Source organism: Poecilia reticulata, chromosome 17 (assembly GCF_904066995.2).
Source record: "Poecilia reticulata chromosome 17, P_reticulata-male-v2, whole genome shotgun sequence".
In the NCBI taxonomy this organism is placed as follows: domain Eukaryota; kingdom Metazoa; phylum Chordata; class Actinopteri; order Cyprinodontiformes; family Poeciliidae; genus Poecilia; species Poecilia reticulata.
In genome coordinates, this window is record NC_088846.1 from 4,430,400 (window position 1) to 4,447,450 (window position 17,051).

The 17,051-nt window shown below is 41.6% G+C and overlaps 3 protein-coding genes across 3 annotated transcripts; 1 reads left to right on the forward strand and 2 right to left on the reverse strand.

The window, feature by feature from the left end:
* Nucleotides 1-346: 346 nt before the first annotated feature.
* Nucleotides 347-3,516, reverse strand: sec22ba (SEC22 homolog B, vesicle trafficking protein a). Its single transcript, XM_008433312.3, has 5 exons — nt 3,376-3,516; nt 2,627-2,736; nt 2,380-2,540; nt 919-1,065; nt 347-838 (listed from the first exon to the last, which is right to left on the reverse strand). Exons 1-5 carry the CDS (start codon nt 3,448-3,450, stop codon nt 684-686), a joined length of 648 nt encoding a protein of 215 aa, XP_008431534.1. The 5' UTR covers nt 3,451-3,516; the 3' UTR covers nt 347-683.
* Nucleotides 3,517-3,624: 108 nt separating this feature from the next.
* Nucleotides 3,625-12,912, forward strand: zgc:55943 (uncharacterized protein C1orf21). The gene is made up of 6 exons (XM_017310176.2): nt 3,625-3,870; nt 5,541-5,679; nt 8,348-8,427; nt 9,153-9,217; nt 9,314-9,377; nt 12,204-12,912. Exons 2-6 carry the CDS (start codon nt 5,589-5,591, stop codon nt 12,240-12,242), a joined length of 339 nt encoding a protein of 112 aa, XP_017165665.1. The 5' UTR covers nt 3,625-3,870; nt 5,541-5,588; the 3' UTR covers nt 12,243-12,912.
* A 533-nt stretch (nt 12,913-13,445) lies between these two features.
* On the reverse strand, nt 13,446-15,287 carry tsen15 (TSEN15 tRNA splicing endonuclease subunit). The gene is made up of 4 exons (XM_008433309.3): nt 15,045-15,287; nt 14,879-14,960; nt 14,027-14,162; nt 13,446-13,941 (listed from the first exon to the last, which is right to left on the reverse strand). The coding sequence occupies exons 1-4, from the start codon at nt 15,096-15,098 to the stop codon at nt 13,767-13,769; spliced, it is 447 nt and encodes a 148-aa protein (XP_008431531.1). The 5' UTR covers nt 15,099-15,287; the 3' UTR covers nt 13,446-13,766.
* Nucleotides 15,288-17,051: the final 1,764 nt, after the last annotated feature.

Sequence of the window (17,051 nt, forward strand, 5' to 3'; positions counted from 1 at the left end):
CACTGTTAGGCCACATAAACTAATTTCATTAAAGTACTTCTAAGAAAGCTAGGAAGTTATTAGAAAGCGTATTCTAATAATTCAGGTTAAAAGTGAAACCTAAATATGTTATGGATCTACTTCACTGAAAAATTTCAAGTATTTATTTGGATTAATTTTGATGTTTGACTGAAATGGAATTACAACCCAAACTTCACGAGTCGTGAACCTGGTTTTGTATTTTGTAGTTTTTTTGTAGATTTGCATTGTATTTTTTATTTTTATTTTTTACTGCTTTAGAATATACCTGCTTTTTACGATAAACAGTTAAACCCAGAGAGACTATTCATGATGTCACCATACATGATAGTTTGCCAAATCTTTAATTTTTTTTTCAAAACTATATAAATAAACCAGAGTGTTTTCCTCACAGTGTCAACATACTATCTGGAAGCTGCTGCTGCTTCTTCTGTCGTGTAACTCAGAGAAGCTCCACCTCCATTGTGCAAACATCTGCCTGTGTAAACAACCACAACGGCCCACTGTAGAACATTTGTCTCCGTACAAAAGAAAAGTCCAACTAAACACTGATAGCTCTGGTTTCACAGAATACAAAACCTAAAGCTACAGCAGAGAAGAAAGGTCTTCCTCCACCACAGAGAGAGGGGAAACTTTCCCCCCTTTTCAGAGTCTTTGTTTAATCATCAAAGCCACCAAAAGCGCACATAGATGATCAGCGTGACGAAGACCAAAACCACGGCAGCGACTTTAGCATAGGTGGAGCGGGTGTTGAGGAACCTGGCGTCACTGCGGTACTTCTCGGCCTGGCTGCGCAGGTTGCTGGCCTTGGTGTCCAAAGCTGATGAAGAAAGCAGATTCGGGGTTAGCTGGAGTTGGACAGCTGGCCAACGGGTTGGGGTTTTACTCCAAACTGGTTACCGGAAAGAGCTTCTCCTCTCTGCAGGACTTCCTCAATATTTGCCACCATGATTCTCTGGACGTCCTGCAGCTCCGTGCTGACGCTGCTCAGGTTCCTCCGGGCCCTGCTGTCAACGTATGATTTCTTTGTTTTCTGGATGTACGTATCTAGAATATGAAAAAAGTTACTTTTTTCCCCTTTGCTCTTTACATACGTGTCCTAAAGTGGACCTAAAAGACATTCCCTTCTTTTAATTCTTCAATTTCAGAAAACACTCCGACAATAAAGATTAGATTTTAGTCAGATATTGTGAATATTCCGCTCCTTCAGATGTTTAGCGTAAATGCTAATCTATTGTTTGCATTAAATTTTTTAAATTATGATTTTTTGCACATAAAGACTAATGAAGACTTTAACCCTTGCTAAATTTAGGAAACGTTCTTTATGTTTCTAGCATTCCTAATACTGCGGACACACGATGTATCGGCATTAACATTGGTGACGATCCGATAAATAAAACTGGGCCGATAACAATGAATGTTTATTTCCATCTTGTTTCCATTTGTATTTCAAGAGGGGGTTGGTTTTTGTTTGGTCGTGTGACCTTAACAGCGTTTCTGTTGACCAAATAACCGCACATTTTCATATTTTGACAATAAATTTTCGCAATAGAAACACTCCAATTTTGAAATTTTTTTTAAGTATTTGCGCTAGGATGAGGTGGTGGGTGTTTTGGTCATATCAAAATTGGATTATCTCGCAAAACTGCAATGGAATTTTTTTTTTTGTTTCACACAAGTCACAATCAACAACCAGATGTTACCACCAACGAAAACCATGAAGAAGATGACAGGAAGTAGTTGGAGGATGATGGTGTGGCGTGATATTTTTAATGACTCACAGAGTCAACAAACTTATTCGCCTGTGATTTGAAATGAGTTTCTGATTTGATGGAAACACTGCAATTCGACATTGTATTTTTTTCTACATTAAAACATTTTAATTAAAGTGATAGCGATGCAGCATAAGACTGTGTGGGATTTAACAGAAACATAGAAGCAATGTCAGCAGTGTGGTCGTTTTTTTTTCACTGTGTCAAAATGGTAGCAAAATCTATATTATATATGATATCAGCAAATTGATAATCAGTCCAAATTTTCATAATATTCAATCTGGCACAGATAAATTGCTACTATTTTTGCTCTGAAGAAAGAATAGCTTTAGTCCAGAGTTGGAGCTCATGGAAACCAGCAACCAATCAAAATGTTATGAGTCACAACATCTAAAACTCATTTTAGCTAAATTTTTTAAAAGTCCACAGATACAAAATTAAATCGAACATCTACTGACTGAGACGACGAAGCTCCTCGTTACTGAACAAACCAATTTTTTTTTATAGGACCAGTTAAGAACTTTCTGAAGCACCAGCCCTGGTTTTGCACTGGAACCGTTCTAATGGGAAAACCCAAAGAGAACCTTACCAAACTCTATGAAGGAGTATGGCCTCGTCACCGTGGGGACTCTCTTTCCGTACTGCTCACAGAATTCATTGTGGAGGTCCTCTAGGTACCCAAAAGCCATCTTTTTAGGGAAAGAGGCGTCACAGAGACACAGGCAGCAAACACCCTGGGATATGAAGTAACTGGGAGGAGGAGCGGGGGGTGAGTCAAACCCATAAATAATCGAAAGGTCTTCGATTTCAGGTTGAATCTATAAATCTCAACTGACCAGAAGTTCACGTTCCCAGCCTCCAGCATGCAGCGGTCCGGGCTCTGAGCGTCGAGTTTCCGGAGCAGCTGCTTGGCCTGACTCTGGTAATGCTGGAGGTCTCTTCCTAACTGGCAGAAAACAGTCAAAGCACATCCATGTTTGTTACAGTAGCTGTAGAACCAGTCAGTGAAAACAGCCCCTAATGGCGCAGGTCGTTTAAAACCTGCGGCATTGGTCACATCTGGATGTGACCAAATTATCTGTGAGTTCTGTCACATTAAACTTGAACTCTGAGTTATCTGACTCCGTTTCTCACTGTTTACAGATTGAATAGTATCCTTTACTGTCAATGGGGGAAATTCAGGTTCAACAGCGGCTAAGTGACGGGACGTAGACTCACGTAGGTTCACACAAAGATAAAAGAATAAAAACTAAATGAAAATATACTGTACCATAAGGGCAGGAGCATAGCTAAAAACAAACATGAAATATTTTGCCGTTATTAAAAATAGTAAAAATATCAAATAACACAGCTAACCCTGCACTCACTTCCATAACACATATAAGCTTAAAAGGCTGAAGCCATGAGGTGGCAGTGCTCTGTTTTATACTAAGTTTAGATGTTAAATCTTTCAGCAAAACAAAGAATACACTACAGCCATGACTTATTTCTATTTTCTTTTCTTCCGTTCATGCATTCATTTAACCAACTTTTGATTGGAGCTCTGTGTGCAGCTATCGGAGCCCAATTTAGCCCTCATTCAAACCTGTTCATCTTCCTGGATGGACGCAGCCAGCGGCAGACCGTCCGCCAGCCGAGCGATTACCGTGAGGAAGATCATGCTGACAGATGTGGGCGCTCAGCGGCTGCTCGATCAGCCAAGACACCGAACAAACTTCTCTCTGCAGTTTACTGCGACAGTGCATTTGTAACGCGCAGGGCGGAAATGGTTCGGTGCACCTTCGAATTAGGTCCGACTGACAACACACGGTGACGACGCAATCCAGAGGTATGCTACGGTGGTTTACGGTTCTCGAAAACTAGATTTTTAAGGAATACAACAGCTGTAATTAAAAAAAATTGGCTTGTGTTTGACACATTCCCTCGCGCTATTTCGTCACTGTGACAGAGCGCTTCGGCGGGGGAGCAGACGGCGCTGAGTGAGCCGAGTCGAGCGGAGCTGCAGATGCTGTCTGAGCGGCAGCTCCGAGCGGACTGACAGCACAGGAAGGAGCCGCTGAGCCATGGATTCACCAGAAAGGTAAAGCTGCCTTTTCCATTTCGCCCCCCTCTCCGTTCCGCTCTTCAGAATAACGTCTCGGCATTTATCCACAGCCGCCGGAATGGCGCCTCTTTCCCCAACTTACGTTATTTATTAAATCAATCTAGCATCCTGTATACATCCTCCCCCCTCAAACACTGCGGTCCACAACTCTCCCTTCCTCTTTAGAAATGCTGTGAAATCAGCCCATCTGTAGGTTGGAATGTTTTACTTGGAGTTAGCTAGGCTCTTTTCGTCTTTTCTTTATTATTATTATTATTTATTTTAGAAAAGAAAAGATGTTTACAGTTATAAATGAAGCATTTATGCTAGTGGTTGTAATTGGAACGGGGCCCCGGAAGCAGCTGAGTCCGCAACTGGATTCTCCTTCACCGGCCGCTCAGGAACAACCAGACCCGCATCAGGATGGATCACTCTGGATCAATGGATCAGATGGATCCCACCCTCCATGTTGAAGTCTGCTCTGCAGCATTAGGACGTGGGAGATGGGAGCGCGCGTGCAGTGTAATCCCCTGCTCTAAACAGGGGGAAAAAAAGAAGAAAAAAACACCATTCACTAATAGAAATGACCCAGTGAGATCCCCCCCCAGACCCCCACCAACTCTGAAAGGCCTGATTGTTGACGAGTAGCGGGCTTGTCGCTGGTCCCAGTCCCGTGTGTGATGGTGAATCACAGCTAGTTTTATTGTCCATTCAGGAGTAGAGTGAGGAGATTGTGTTTTTGATTATTATTTCAAGGGTGGGGCACTTCATGACTAATTGATTAGAAAAACTGAGATTAGTTTCACGCAGTTAGTTCTTAATATTCTTTGGTGTTTTATTGATGATGGCAGACAAATTAAAGAGCAACACCTTTAATTATCCATCATCTGATTGTTGATCGTTGTTTTGAGGCTGCTGAGCCACACATTCACTGATGGGCCATGACAGTCTGGATTCCTGCCTAACATTGTTTTACCCTTCGAACTATGGTGATGTATTAGGGCCATTGTAGATAGGAAAAAAAATCTCTGAAATTTTCTATAAAAAAAAAAAAAGATTTTGAAAAGTCAAAACGTTCCCGGGAAAAATACTCATATAGTTTATAGAAAAATTGTGGAAATTTCTAAATTTGAAAAGTGGAAATTATTCACTTTTGAAGCTCAAAAATGTTCTTTTTTCTAAAAAAATAAAAATAAAGAAAAAAAGATAAATAAAAAAAAATTCTGAAGTTAATCATAAAATTGCATATTTTTTGTTGCAAATTTGTAACTTTTCAAACTCAGAAATTTCCAAGTTTTTCCTGGACATTTCTGAGATTGATCTCAACATTTTTATGCCTTTTTCTAGCAAATTTTTGGCTTTTCAAACTCAGACACTTTCAAGTTTTTTTTCTCCAAAATTTCTGAGATTTATCTCAAAATTTGTCCGCTTTTCTTAAATTGTTGTCTTTTCAAAGTCTGAAATTTCACCTTTTCTTTTCTACAAAATTTCTGAGATTAATCTAAAAATTTCAGAGTTTTTTTTTTTTTGGCAGAAAGTACTTCTTGCTGATCAGCCAGAAAACTTCAGTCGGTGCATTCCCTGGGTCCCGTCCTGTTTAACGTGTCCCTGTCATTAACCCTCCTGCTGTCACTGATGAGAGTTTGCCTTCCTGTTATCGTCTACAGGTGTGCCTGTAAAGCTTTGGGCTGAGGAGGAGAGCCGTACAGGAGGAGATGGGCTGCACCTCTGCCAAGCAGGTGTCTTCTGTTCCCAGCGATGAGGAGGGCCAGAGCAAATCCCACAGCAACGGGGACCTCGTCTCTGGTCAGTCTGACACTGAGGGACTTATTCTTCCTCCTAACTCTTCCTGTAGCTTTAAACAGAGGGTACTGTTGGATGGGGATGGAGGGATCTGGACATTCTTCCCAAAGGGACAGAATCTGCTTGGACAGTTGGAGGCGGTTGTGTCGGACGGTGGCAGAGTACCTTCAGGGGTGAACGAATAGCCTCGCCCCCCTCCGCAACATCCTGCCAAGGGACGAAGAGCGCCCCGCAACAGGAGGGCCGTCGTTATTGTTATGCAAGACTAAAAAGAGGGAAGCGCTGCCAAATTCAGCTGTTATTCAGGCGTCTCCTCCCCAGAGCGCGGCGTCGTTAGAGCTGAAAGTAGGGCAGAAAAGAAGTGAGACTTTCTGATTCAGTTCAGTTCAAAAGCACTTTATTTATCCCAAAGGGAAATTAAAGCTTGTCGTAATTCATATCGTCCGAGTATCTTCAACGAGTGGATGGGGATGCTCCACTAGCAATCAGTCTCGCAACGAATATAAAGAATCCTCTGACAGCTGCTGTCATGACATGCCGACAGTCAGGGCAGCAGAGACGATATTCCATAACAACTGAATGACATCATCAGTTGTTAGCAGGCTCTGCTGATCCAGCTCCTCTGCTTTTGATGCTCCTGTTTAAATATCAACCTGAGAACAAATAAAATAACCAAAAACGGTAGAAAGAAAACTTGAAGTAAAGACTTAATATTATTAAATATACTGATCATGAGAAAGTTAAAAGCCTCATTAAAACACTGGAGGGAGTGATGTCATTTGAGCGTCGAATGGAAACCAAAAGCCTGGGTCGTCCTGTCACCATAACACATTTTATTGAACGATAAATTGTCCCAGAAGTTATCGCCACAAACAAAAATATTGTTGTTTTTGAAACCATTTTTGTGCGATATAATGATAATGGCACAATAATGTAAGAACACATTACATCGTTCTTAGCGTGAACATTTAACAGAGGACCTGGGAGACGTTTTAAACATCCAGAATAAATCAACAAAACAACAAAAGCAGCAGACTGAAGACTTTTATCATCCAGTTTTTGGCAGACAGAGAAAAACGATAAATCATACAAATGGAAATGATTGGCTTTGTTCTAATTTATTGTGTGATTAATTGATTTATTGACAGTCCAAGCTACAAGTGTGTAGCTCAGAAAATTAAAGTAATAACATCAGCACAATATATATTTTTTTAAATACAGAAATGTGAACCTCATGTAATCTTCTCTCAGTAGCTGCTCTGGGCTCCTGTATTGCTGCATCAGTTTGTGGTGGCATGGAGGAGCTGCCTTCAGGAACCCTAGTAGGTTATCAATGGGGTCAAAGGTCAGGGGAGTCTGCTGGCCAAGCACAGGAACATTGAGGCATTGGTTCCTTTGGCAGTGAAATTCTGCACATTTGTAATGTGCGCATCACTCATTGATGTGAGTGAATATTAAAGAATCATATCTCAAATATTTAGCAACTTTTCAGACAAAGGGGGGTAAAAAAATCAGTATTCGGAATCGGCAGCTCGGGCTTTTAAAGATCGGTGATCGGCCAGAAAACTGCAATCGATGCGCTTCTTATTAATATCTATTCATCCATAAAGATCAGGTTTATGCTCCATAATTCTTCATTCCACCTGCAGCAGTTTGGAGCCAGAGTCCAATCAGAGCGGCTCACCTTTCTGCTGCGGCTGCACTCTGACCGCCTCACGGCTTCACCTTGTTGACTCTCTGCTCCCCCCTCTGACCTCTGAACAGCAGCTCATCTCTGACTTTATTGGGTTTTTGTTCATTGAGTTCCAGAGGCGGCTAACGTGAAAATCCCTGGAGATCTACAGACACCGACCAGATCATCTGGCCCTCATAATCACATCACCGTCCGAGTCGACCAGATCACTCCAACAGAACGAGCCGGAGCCACCGAGCTGACACCGCCGGAATATTAAAAAAAAAGAAAAGAAAAGCTATTGATATTCTGAATAAATATATTTACAAATCTTTCAGCATCGCATCTAGACGTTTTTAGGCTCACAATTTGATTCAGAAGCCTTTATTTTTTTTCTGTTCATATTACAGATTCTGTGTAAATGATGCGACTGGCAAGAGGAAACGACAAATAGAGAAATATTTAAAATAATTTGCTATTTACGGTACATCAAATTCCATCAGTTTGCATTTAAACAAAAATAGTTTAGTGCATCAAATTATGTAACTTAAATTACCAGCATTAATTTAGATTTAACCACCTGGCTTTTTCTTAAATAAATAACTGTCCAAGATGTCATATTACAAAAAAAATAAAGCAGACTAAAATCAATTTTTGAGCATTTTGAATCAATTCAGAATTCCCAGAAATAGAAATTCTGATTCTCCATAGAATAAAATTTTTTTCTATCTGCGCTTTTACTTCCTGATCTCTCAGAGCGTGGGATCGGACAGAGGGGAACCGGACCGGCATGTCATGTTCTGCTGCTTGCCAGCCATTGTCGGGTCGGGCCTTAGAGCCAGACGCCAGAGCATGTAATTACTTTGAGGAGAACGGAACTGTGAGAATAGTTGACCTCAGAGGATTGTCCCGAATCGACCCGCCGCCGCTCCTGCTGTTTTAATAATAATAATAATAGTAAAAGGGGCGGGGCTTCTCTCTGTGTCTGCTTCTCCACAGACGAGCACAAGATGAGAGGCGTGGAGAAGGACAAGCTCATTAGTGGAGAGGAGGCGGGAGACGGCGGCCATGACGGCTCAGTGCGTGATCCCGCTCTGTTTGAAGTGTTTTTGAGTTTGACTTTATTGAACGTCGTGTTATAAAGGAATAAACAAAGTTATATACAAAGGAAATACGTTTAAACAGACACAGATGTTCAGAAATATCAGAGCTTCTTTAATTATTACAGTGACTTTATTCTGATAATGTTTGATTTTATTCTCGTTGAATTGACTTTACTCTCAAAACTTATAAAAAACTTTTAGATGTTAATGTTTTAAATTCGGCCTGCAGAAAACCCGCAGAGATTTGACTTTCTAACTTGCAGCTAAAGAAAATTAAAGAGGCATAAATGAACCGTTTTTATGTCCCTTCTTGTATTCTTCTGATTATAATTGAGCACAAAATCATTACAGAGGCTGTCAGGCTTTCCCTCAGTGTATTATAAGCATGGCGGGCCTCCAGGCTTTACTTGTGCCCCCAACAGGCTAAGCATTGCTTTTTTTTAAAGTCTTTTTAAGATTTTTGCATTTTTTAAATACTTTATAGTTGATGTTCAGGTATTAATCTTCCAAACTTTTGATAACACATGGTTATCAAGTGACATTTTCAAATTTCCTGTCCACTTTAAACGTCTTTAACTCAAAAACACGACGGGCTGCTGGATGAGTGACTGCCCTGGTGCCCAGCCACCAGGCTTAGCGAGCGTTCTGGGGGAAACCTTGGGCTGCAGTAGTGATGATGAGTGCTGTGCTTTGTCCTGCAGGAGAAGAGCGCTCTGCTTGGAGTAGGACAACATCCCAATGAATCGGGATCCAACGGGAAGATTCTGTGAGTCTGAGCAATGCTGAAGTTTGGTCGGTTTTCTCTCAGGTTGAGGCGCTAGAGGATATTTCTAACTGGGTGTCTGTTCCCCCACCCCTTAAGGAGCATCCACTCCTCGGAGAGCCAGCAGGAGTTCTTCCGGATGCTGGACGAAAAGATCGAGAAGGTAAGGGAGGTGAATGGGTGGCTGCGGCGTTGCTGTTCTGCCCAATGACAGGCAGGAGATTAACGCTGCAGCTGCTGCGGATCTGTATTTAGCAAGGACACGACAGATGACACAATGATGCATAACAGACTCAATCTGTCACATCCAGTGTATGAGTAATATGGTTACAGGCGAGTCTATCACATCTAACACAACACGGGGGGGGGGGGCGGTAGGGGGATGAGTGACCGCTGATATCCCAGACTGTGCCAGCATGCAGAACAGATGGCTGGGGAAGAGTACGGGAATTGATAATGTAATAAAGTCCAATTCCATTTCTCCTTCTGAACCCAGCACTTAGCCACATCCCTCAGCTTATGTATTTACTTTTTTTAATTATTTTAAAGCTGCAGTATATAACATATATATATATATATTTCTTAAACCATGTAATGACAGTGTAACATTAGACAGATAATCTGTGAAGAGGTCAATCTCCTCCACCTCCTTCCTGAGATGCCTTAAGAAATGCTCTGACCAAAAACAGCCAACCAATTAGAGCCAGGAGGAGGGTCCAAGCGCCGTCAATCATTCTCTTCTCATGTACTCGCTGCTAAATGTGCTACTGGCAGAGAGACAACTTACTGTTCCAGGAAAAACTGTTTATCTGCCGTCCCATCACCATGGTAACTTAGCCGTAGAGTTCACAACAGGCTACGCTAGATGCAGCATAGCAGAGAGCACAGAGATGTGGCGCTCAGACTCACCTGGTGATTGACAACGCTAAGACCCGCCTCCTAGCTCTGATTGGTTGTTTCTAGTTAGCACTGGGAGAAGGTAGAGAGCTCGATTTTTAAATTTTTTTCCCCACAGATTATCTGTCTCATACTGTCACAACATATAGACAGTTAAAAGAAATGTGTTAAAAATATATATATATATTTTACAAAAAGTTACATACTGCAGCTTTAACACATCACTCATACAGGATAACATGGTGGTGGCAGCATCATGCTGTGTGACGCTTTTCTTCTGCAGGGACAGGGATGCTGATGGTACTCGATAGGAAGACAGGTGGCGCTAAATGCAAGATGTAATTTGAGACTAGGGTGGAGGTTGACCTCCCAACAGGAAGTGATCCTTAAGTCAAAGCTCCAGCGGCGTGGCTGGTTCTAAAAGTTTCAGGAGGCGTCAATACAAACACACACCACACTTCCATTTTAGATCTCTACTTGTTGAAACCATTCATTTCCCTTTCACTTCACAATTCTGCTCTATTTTGTGCAGTGACGTGCGGTGAGGTTCATAGCTGGTGAGGCACCGACTTAATTGTAATCGGATTTACAAATCTAGACCCCCTGTATGTTATTGTTTACATAAGAAAATTTCGCGCATGCGTACAATGCTGGAGGGCAAAAAGATTATTCTTTAACATGTGATGCTTAGCCGCGCCGCCGCTGCAGAATAATTCCGTTATCTCAATCAAACTTAGACATGTAGATATTATTAATTTCGTGCTGTGCTTAACAGCAAAGGGAGAAACCGTTAAAGTATAACTCAAAACCACGTCTTTCTCGCTCTCTATATCAGCGCAGCTACTGTATGTCTAGATCGCTGTAACTGTCTCTTACTCTGCAGTTGTGGAGTCACAATGTCTGAGTTCATGAGCGCCCCCAGCGATGAGGCACGAGAACTGCCTGCCTCACCTCGTATCTGTTCTCTGCCGTTTCTGATCGCTCCTTAACACACGAAACACGTTACACACACAGTTGGTGACAATAAAAACACAGTACATTAAATACATAAGCTAAATTATGGAAAATCTGTTCATACATTAAATGTTTTTAACCATTTTATTGGCGACGTACAGACAGGAGGAGCATGCTCTCATAGAATGGCAAGCAGTGCAGTTAGCAAGAGGTTGCGCAATCCCAGGTGAGGCTCAGCTCGCTGCTGCCTCACCGGCTTCGCTTCTGAACATTTGAATGGGAAAATGCGAAAATTAAGTGCTTTTGAAGAAAAATAACATCAGATTTGGTTAAATTAAATGATACTTCATAGTACAAACCACAGGGTGAAAATATCTTTATAAATGATTTTGTTATTATATATTATTTTTCCATGATGACAGGTGAGGCTCTGCCTCCCCTGACCGCACGTCACTGATTTTGTGTCGGTCTGTCAATTCAAACACCAATACAATAAACCGAAATCTGCAGTTGAAGCAGGAAAAAGATGAAAGGGTGTAAATACTTTTCACCTAAACAGTCCAGCATTTTTGAAGGGAAAAAAAAAGTCATTGTTACTGTTCATTGGTCTCTAGTGTAAACAGCAGCTGCATTACCATTACAAGTAATAATAATAATGCATCATATTTTTATATCCCTTTTTTGAACACTCATAGACTCGAGAGAAAATAAATTAATAATGTATATTTACAAATGTTAAATATTTCCATGTGGGAAAAACTTCTTTCAATAATCTGCTCATGTCGAAAAAACAACATTTTGCAATTATGGTTTTCTCCATTAAATGAGGAAGGCAACTAAAATCTCACGTGAATAAGTTTGTTCCCAAGGTAACTCTTTCTTGTTTTCTTCAGTGGTTATTGATGCGACTCCTGTGACGTGAAAAAGGGGTCTGCACTGGAGCTTTGCAAAAGGAACTAATTTCGATACTCACAAAAAAAACACTTTCCTCTTAGCATAAAAACTTTTTTTTTATAGAGAAATAAGAATCTTTCGAAATTCACATGTATCCATCAAGCGAATCTGTTTTTGAAATGTCAAATTCTGCAAACATATAGAAACGCGGCTAGCGAGTGCTGATTGTGTGTGTTGTGTCCAGGGTCGGGACTACTGCTCAGAGGAAGAGGACGTGACATAGCCTCACCGTCCTGGATCCGACAGGATGGAAGACGGGGCGGACTCCGGGGCACACGGGGCTTGATCTTGTTTTAATAAACGGCGGAGAGGGATTGGATTGAAGCCGGGACGTTTTCTCCCTCCCCTACCCACAGCCTGAGCTTGGTCGATTCCAGCTGAGATCTGGAAGAGACGGCCTCCGTCCGGAACGAAGCCATCACACCGACCCAGAGTCAGAAACATGAACTGAAACGTATCAGACTACCGTCAGTATTCATCCACTCATGTGGACCTGTGCTAAAGTTGCGTCATTTTCTCCCGTGACAAGTCTCTTCCCCCCCCTGCCGCAGAGACGCAGAATGAACCTGTTCTCGCCACAGCGCCCCCGTCTGTCCAGAGGTATCTACGTCAAACAAGGCTCAGGGTTAAAGTGTTGAAGTGTAGCCGTCCCGGTCCTTCCTCTCACCGAGACACTTTCGCACCACGAAACGTACACAACAAAACGCACTGGCGCACCAGAGTTAGTCACGTTTCCTGCTTCAGTTTCTGTTCCGTGTGACGACGAGGTCGACGCTGCCGCAGCACACGGACGTCTTTCCCTGTATGTCAGTCACCAGTGTTAAATCTCTCATTATGTTTCTTTGTTTTGACTTTTTTTTTTTTTTTAGGAAAATTAAAAGTGTTTACACGAATTCGACTGGTTCTATTCTAGAGATGAGCAGAGGGACAGCAGACACACAAGATCAAATGTTCAGCTAATTATTAATATTTATATACTATTGGATATTAATATACTATTAATAATTAATGGTGACATTTCTGGGGTATTTCTGGTGGCTCTTGGCAGAGAATGTGTCCATGTAAAACAGCATATGGCTCACTGCAGTGTTTTATTTAAAATATATATATTTTGCATATTTGCTGAAACAGTAACCATGTCATGACAACACGTTGAGAAAGTAAATCTGTAAAAAAAAAACTAACTAAATCAAGCTACAAGTAACAACCAATCAGAGTCAGGAGGCGGGTCTTAGTGCTGTCAATCATCATGGTGAACACTGCTCAGCTGGACTCCAGCTCCCCCCATGCTATCTGATGCTCTAAAGCGGCTTCCCAATAACAGTCTGGCAGGAATGAACAAGTTCATATGGGGGGAAAAAAGCAAAAACAAGAACTTTTCTACGTTTCCTGGGAATTTATTCCAAAATTCAGTCACTTCAGGAAGTTATTTTTTCATTACATTTATTCTACCTTTGATAAAATATGCAATATTTCAGTACAAAACTAATATTTGAAATAAAACTTGAAACAGATTTCCCCTCTTGTCCTGAGCACTTGTGGACACATGAAGAAGGGAAACGTCCTCCAAGGAAGAGGAAGCTGACGACAAAGTGGGATAATTACATCTGTCATGAAATGAAAAGTCACTATTGAATGTTTCATACCCCTCTTATCCATGCCAAGACCACGAGGATGTGAGGACCGCACTGCTCTGAAGTTTCAAACTGTAGAGCTGCACAAGCAGGAGAGGAGAAGCACACTGCCATCAACGCTGCTGCTGCCGCCTCTTCCGGTGCTGCCGCCGCCCCACGTCCTCAAAGGGCCCAACAGGGGGGTCGGGGGTCACCAACCCATCGGTCATCCTCTGGTAGACCAGGGTGGAGTCGGACGCCACGGCACACAGCAGCAGAGGGAAGCCCCGGTCCAGCGCCTGGCGGATGCTGTTCAGCAGAGAGGGAGAAGCTGAGTTAACAGCGACAGGAGGAAGGAAAAGGAGAGGCGGAGCAGTTCTGCTGCGGATCGGACCTCCTGTGGCTTAGAGATTGGTGAACCGGTAGCGGCAGGATGGTGTGGACCGGACCTCCATCCTTCTCCTGGGCCTCCAGCAGAACCGCCTGCAGGTCGGGAATTTTCACACAGGAGACCTCCTTCCACCGACGCACTGCAAAGCACAAATACACAGCCTGCTGCCATTTATGTGGCCGATACCGAGAGTCTCTGAAATAAAATTATGAAAGATTTCAGGGTTTTTTTTCAGTATGTCTAAAACTATGGGTGTACTGATAAATCAGTCCAGATTTCCTTAATTTTGGGAGATCGGCCGATATTTACATGTGAAGCCCATCTTATCTACCTCAGTAAAGGTAAAAATAAAATGAATAAAAATCAACCACTGTCCTCTTGTGCTCTGCTGTCAGAGGTTTGACTGACAGACCCACCAGGTCGTGTCTGCACATTAATAGTCCTCAATCAGCAATGTTGTCAACTCAGTGACTGTCTTGCTATATTTTGCCACATTTCAGACAAAAAAAAAAAGGAATCAGCCGGAATCGGAAGATCGGTAATCAGCGATCGGCCGGATCTGACATCGGTGCTGATGGCTGTTTACCTTGTTAATAAATGCGTTGTTTTGTTTTGTTTTTAATCCAACAAGAACTAGGTTCAAACTAGGAGACTACAAAAGTTTTGGATGGATGGATGGATAAATAAGAGGATGTGTCACAGATGGATAAACTAATATGTGGGTGGAAGGGTAGATTTATTGACATGGATGGACGGGTGAACATAAGGACGAACTTGAATTGGCTGAGGATGAATTGGCAACTTTTAGACTGTTGGACAGGTAACCTTGGTGATCAAACATGGCGTCCTACTCACCCTCAGTCAGATCCATGTAGACCAAAAAAGCTGCGTGGATCTGCTCACTGTCCCCCACCTGCAGCTCTTTCATCTGCTGGAGCTGAAAGAGGAAAGCCCCGCTGGTCAATCTATCTGAGGCTTCCGACAGAGCTCAGCCCCCTCGGCCAGGGTTCCTGTCACTCACCGCGGGATGCCGCAGGATCCAGTTAGCCTCCGTTCCGTCTGAAGCTCCGGACATCTTACATTAAAGTATCTGCAGGTAAAACACAGCAGGTCCCAGAAATGCTTAGCAAGGCATGACTGGTGTTTTCAGATTTACCGGCGTTCTGCAGCAAAGTTAGTCCGGGTGGAAACACACTCGTCTTTTCTTTTCCGTACACCGGGTGAAAAAAAAACAAAAAAACAACTGAATGTGAACCAGCAACTTCCTGACAGTCTGAACTCAGATATCACACTGATTCAGCTCTGTCTGTATGGAGCTCCTGGGGTGCCATTGTTATGACCTTCCTTTTAACAAAACAAATAAATAAATAAATGATTGGGTTGTGATAAGATAAATTACTAATCATGAAATCAGCAGTATGTAGGGGTAATAGGGACTAAATTAACCGAATAAATACATAATTGAATAAAAAAATTAAAAATAAATGTACCATGAAATAAACAAGTGTTTAATTGGATGCTTAAAGAATTTATTTAACAGACAATGAATTTACTAAATATGCCACTTTGTGTTTTTATTTACTCAGGCTCTGTGGTGGTTATAGAATAAATTTACCAGGGGGAGCATGGTGGGGCCAGTCTTTTGTGTGTTTGTGTGTGTGTGCGTGTGGGGGGGATGTTCCCTTTGGAGGCACAAAGCTACTGAAGTGTTTAACTGCCAGAGTTCGGAAATTAATTCATGAGCAGGATCTGGTTTATAGCAAAACTCATTTAAAACAAGAAAATGTTCTTCTAACAAGAGTTTTAAGATTGAGCTCTCATTAAAACCACAATATATTCTCTTTTAAATTAGAAAGGTTGGAAACAGCAAGATGTCATCTAGAAGAAACCAGGTAAGAAGAAGGAGAGTAACAGCAAGCCACTTTATGACTTCTTAACAAGTCGTAATATGTCAGAGGAGCTTATTTTAATATCCTGTTAAAATGAAAAGTGTTCTGACTGTAATGAGATATACTGATAACAAGGCAAAACTGCTTTTATAAGTGAAATAATCTGCCAATGGAACAAGAACTTCTTTCCCAATTTAACAAATTGTTTACTTAAAACAAGCTCCTGTGTCTCACTGACATGTTTGTTGTAAGTTAGGTTTGATTTATTTCAAGTGTATTAAGATATTCGCATTAGAAACTAGATTAAAAATATTTGATGCGATTTTGTGTTTTTCCAGTGTATAGAACTGATTATAACAAGAAACTAAATTCAGGAGCAGCAACAAGATGCTGCTCCTGAATTTATTTCCAAGTTCTGGCAGTTATATGCTTCTGTACAAACAAAAGAATAATGAAAACACACACACGCGCGCGCGCGCGCACACACACACACACACACACACACACACACACACACACAGAAACACAAAAGAACAACATTTCATTCAAAATATTAACAAAGCCAAAGAGCCACTTGTAGCTCCAGATCTGAATGAAAACTTTGATCATGTCTCAATATGGCCGAAGCTGAAACTGCAACACCATAATTTTTAATCCATTGCTAAAGTAAAAGGTAAAAAATTTAATTGATTAAATTAATTACTGTTTACGTGCCAGCATGAATCATCATAAGAAGTTGATTTATTATTATCTCCCTGCTAGAAATGATGAGATCCATAGCAGCACTGCCCCCTGCTGGCCCCCGTCTATTACCGCCCATGCTCGGATTATCTGTCTGGTATCAAAATTAGTTTGATGATCTTAAGCATTTTAGTATGAGAAAAAAAGCAAAAAACAAACAAAAATGTAAGTGTAACAATAACACACAACAGTAAGTCATTGGTTTGTACTTTTACAATGAGAAAAAAAAAAAAACATAAAAAGTTTTGAGTTATGCTCATTTCAGAACCGCAGGCTTTCAGCAGCTGTAACAGTAAAGCACAGCTAAAACAGATGATGTACACAGAGCGCTGCTGATACTAACACCACGAACTGCTCTTTCAGCAGCTCGTATCCATTCAGGTGTTTTACTGGAAGCT

Bases quoted from the DNA above. Each gene is read 5' to 3' on its own strand.
- sec22ba (XM_008433312.3), bottom strand. From the start codon at position 3,450: ATGATCTTCCTCACGGTAATCGCTCGGCTGGCGGACGGTCTGCCGCTG. The intron at 2,737-3,375 runs GTTTGAATGAGG...GTTTTCTGCCAG, and splicing joins CCATCCAGGAAGATGAACAG to TTAGGAAGAGACCTCCAGCA. The intron at 839-918 runs GTAACCAGTTTG...TTTCTTCATCAG, and splicing joins GAGAGGAGAAGCTCTTTCCG to CTTTGGACACCAAGGCCAGC.
- zgc:55943 (XM_017310176.2), top strand. From the start codon at position 5,589: ATGGGCTGCACCTCTGCCAAGCAGGTGTCTTCTGTTCCCAGCGATGAG. The intron at 5,680-8,347 runs GTCAGTCTGACA...GCTTCTCCACAG, and splicing joins CAACGGGGACCTCGTCTCTG to ACGAGCACAAGATGAGAGGC. The intron at 9,378-12,203 runs GTAAGGGAGGTG...TGTTGTGTCCAG, and splicing joins TGGACGAAAAGATCGAGAAG to GGTCGGGACTACTGCTCAGA.
- tsen15 (XM_008433309.3), bottom strand. From the start codon at position 15,098: ATGTCCGGAGCTTCAGACGGAACGGAGGCTAACTGGATCCTGCGGCAT. The intron at 14,961-15,044 runs GTGAGTGACAGG...TTCCTCTTTCAG, and splicing joins GGATCCTGCGGCATCCCGCG to CTCCAGCAGATGAAAGAGCT. The intron at 14,163-14,878 runs GTGAGTAGGACG...TGTGCTTTGCAG, and splicing joins CTACATGGATCTGACTGAGG to TGCGTCGGTGGAAGGAGGTC.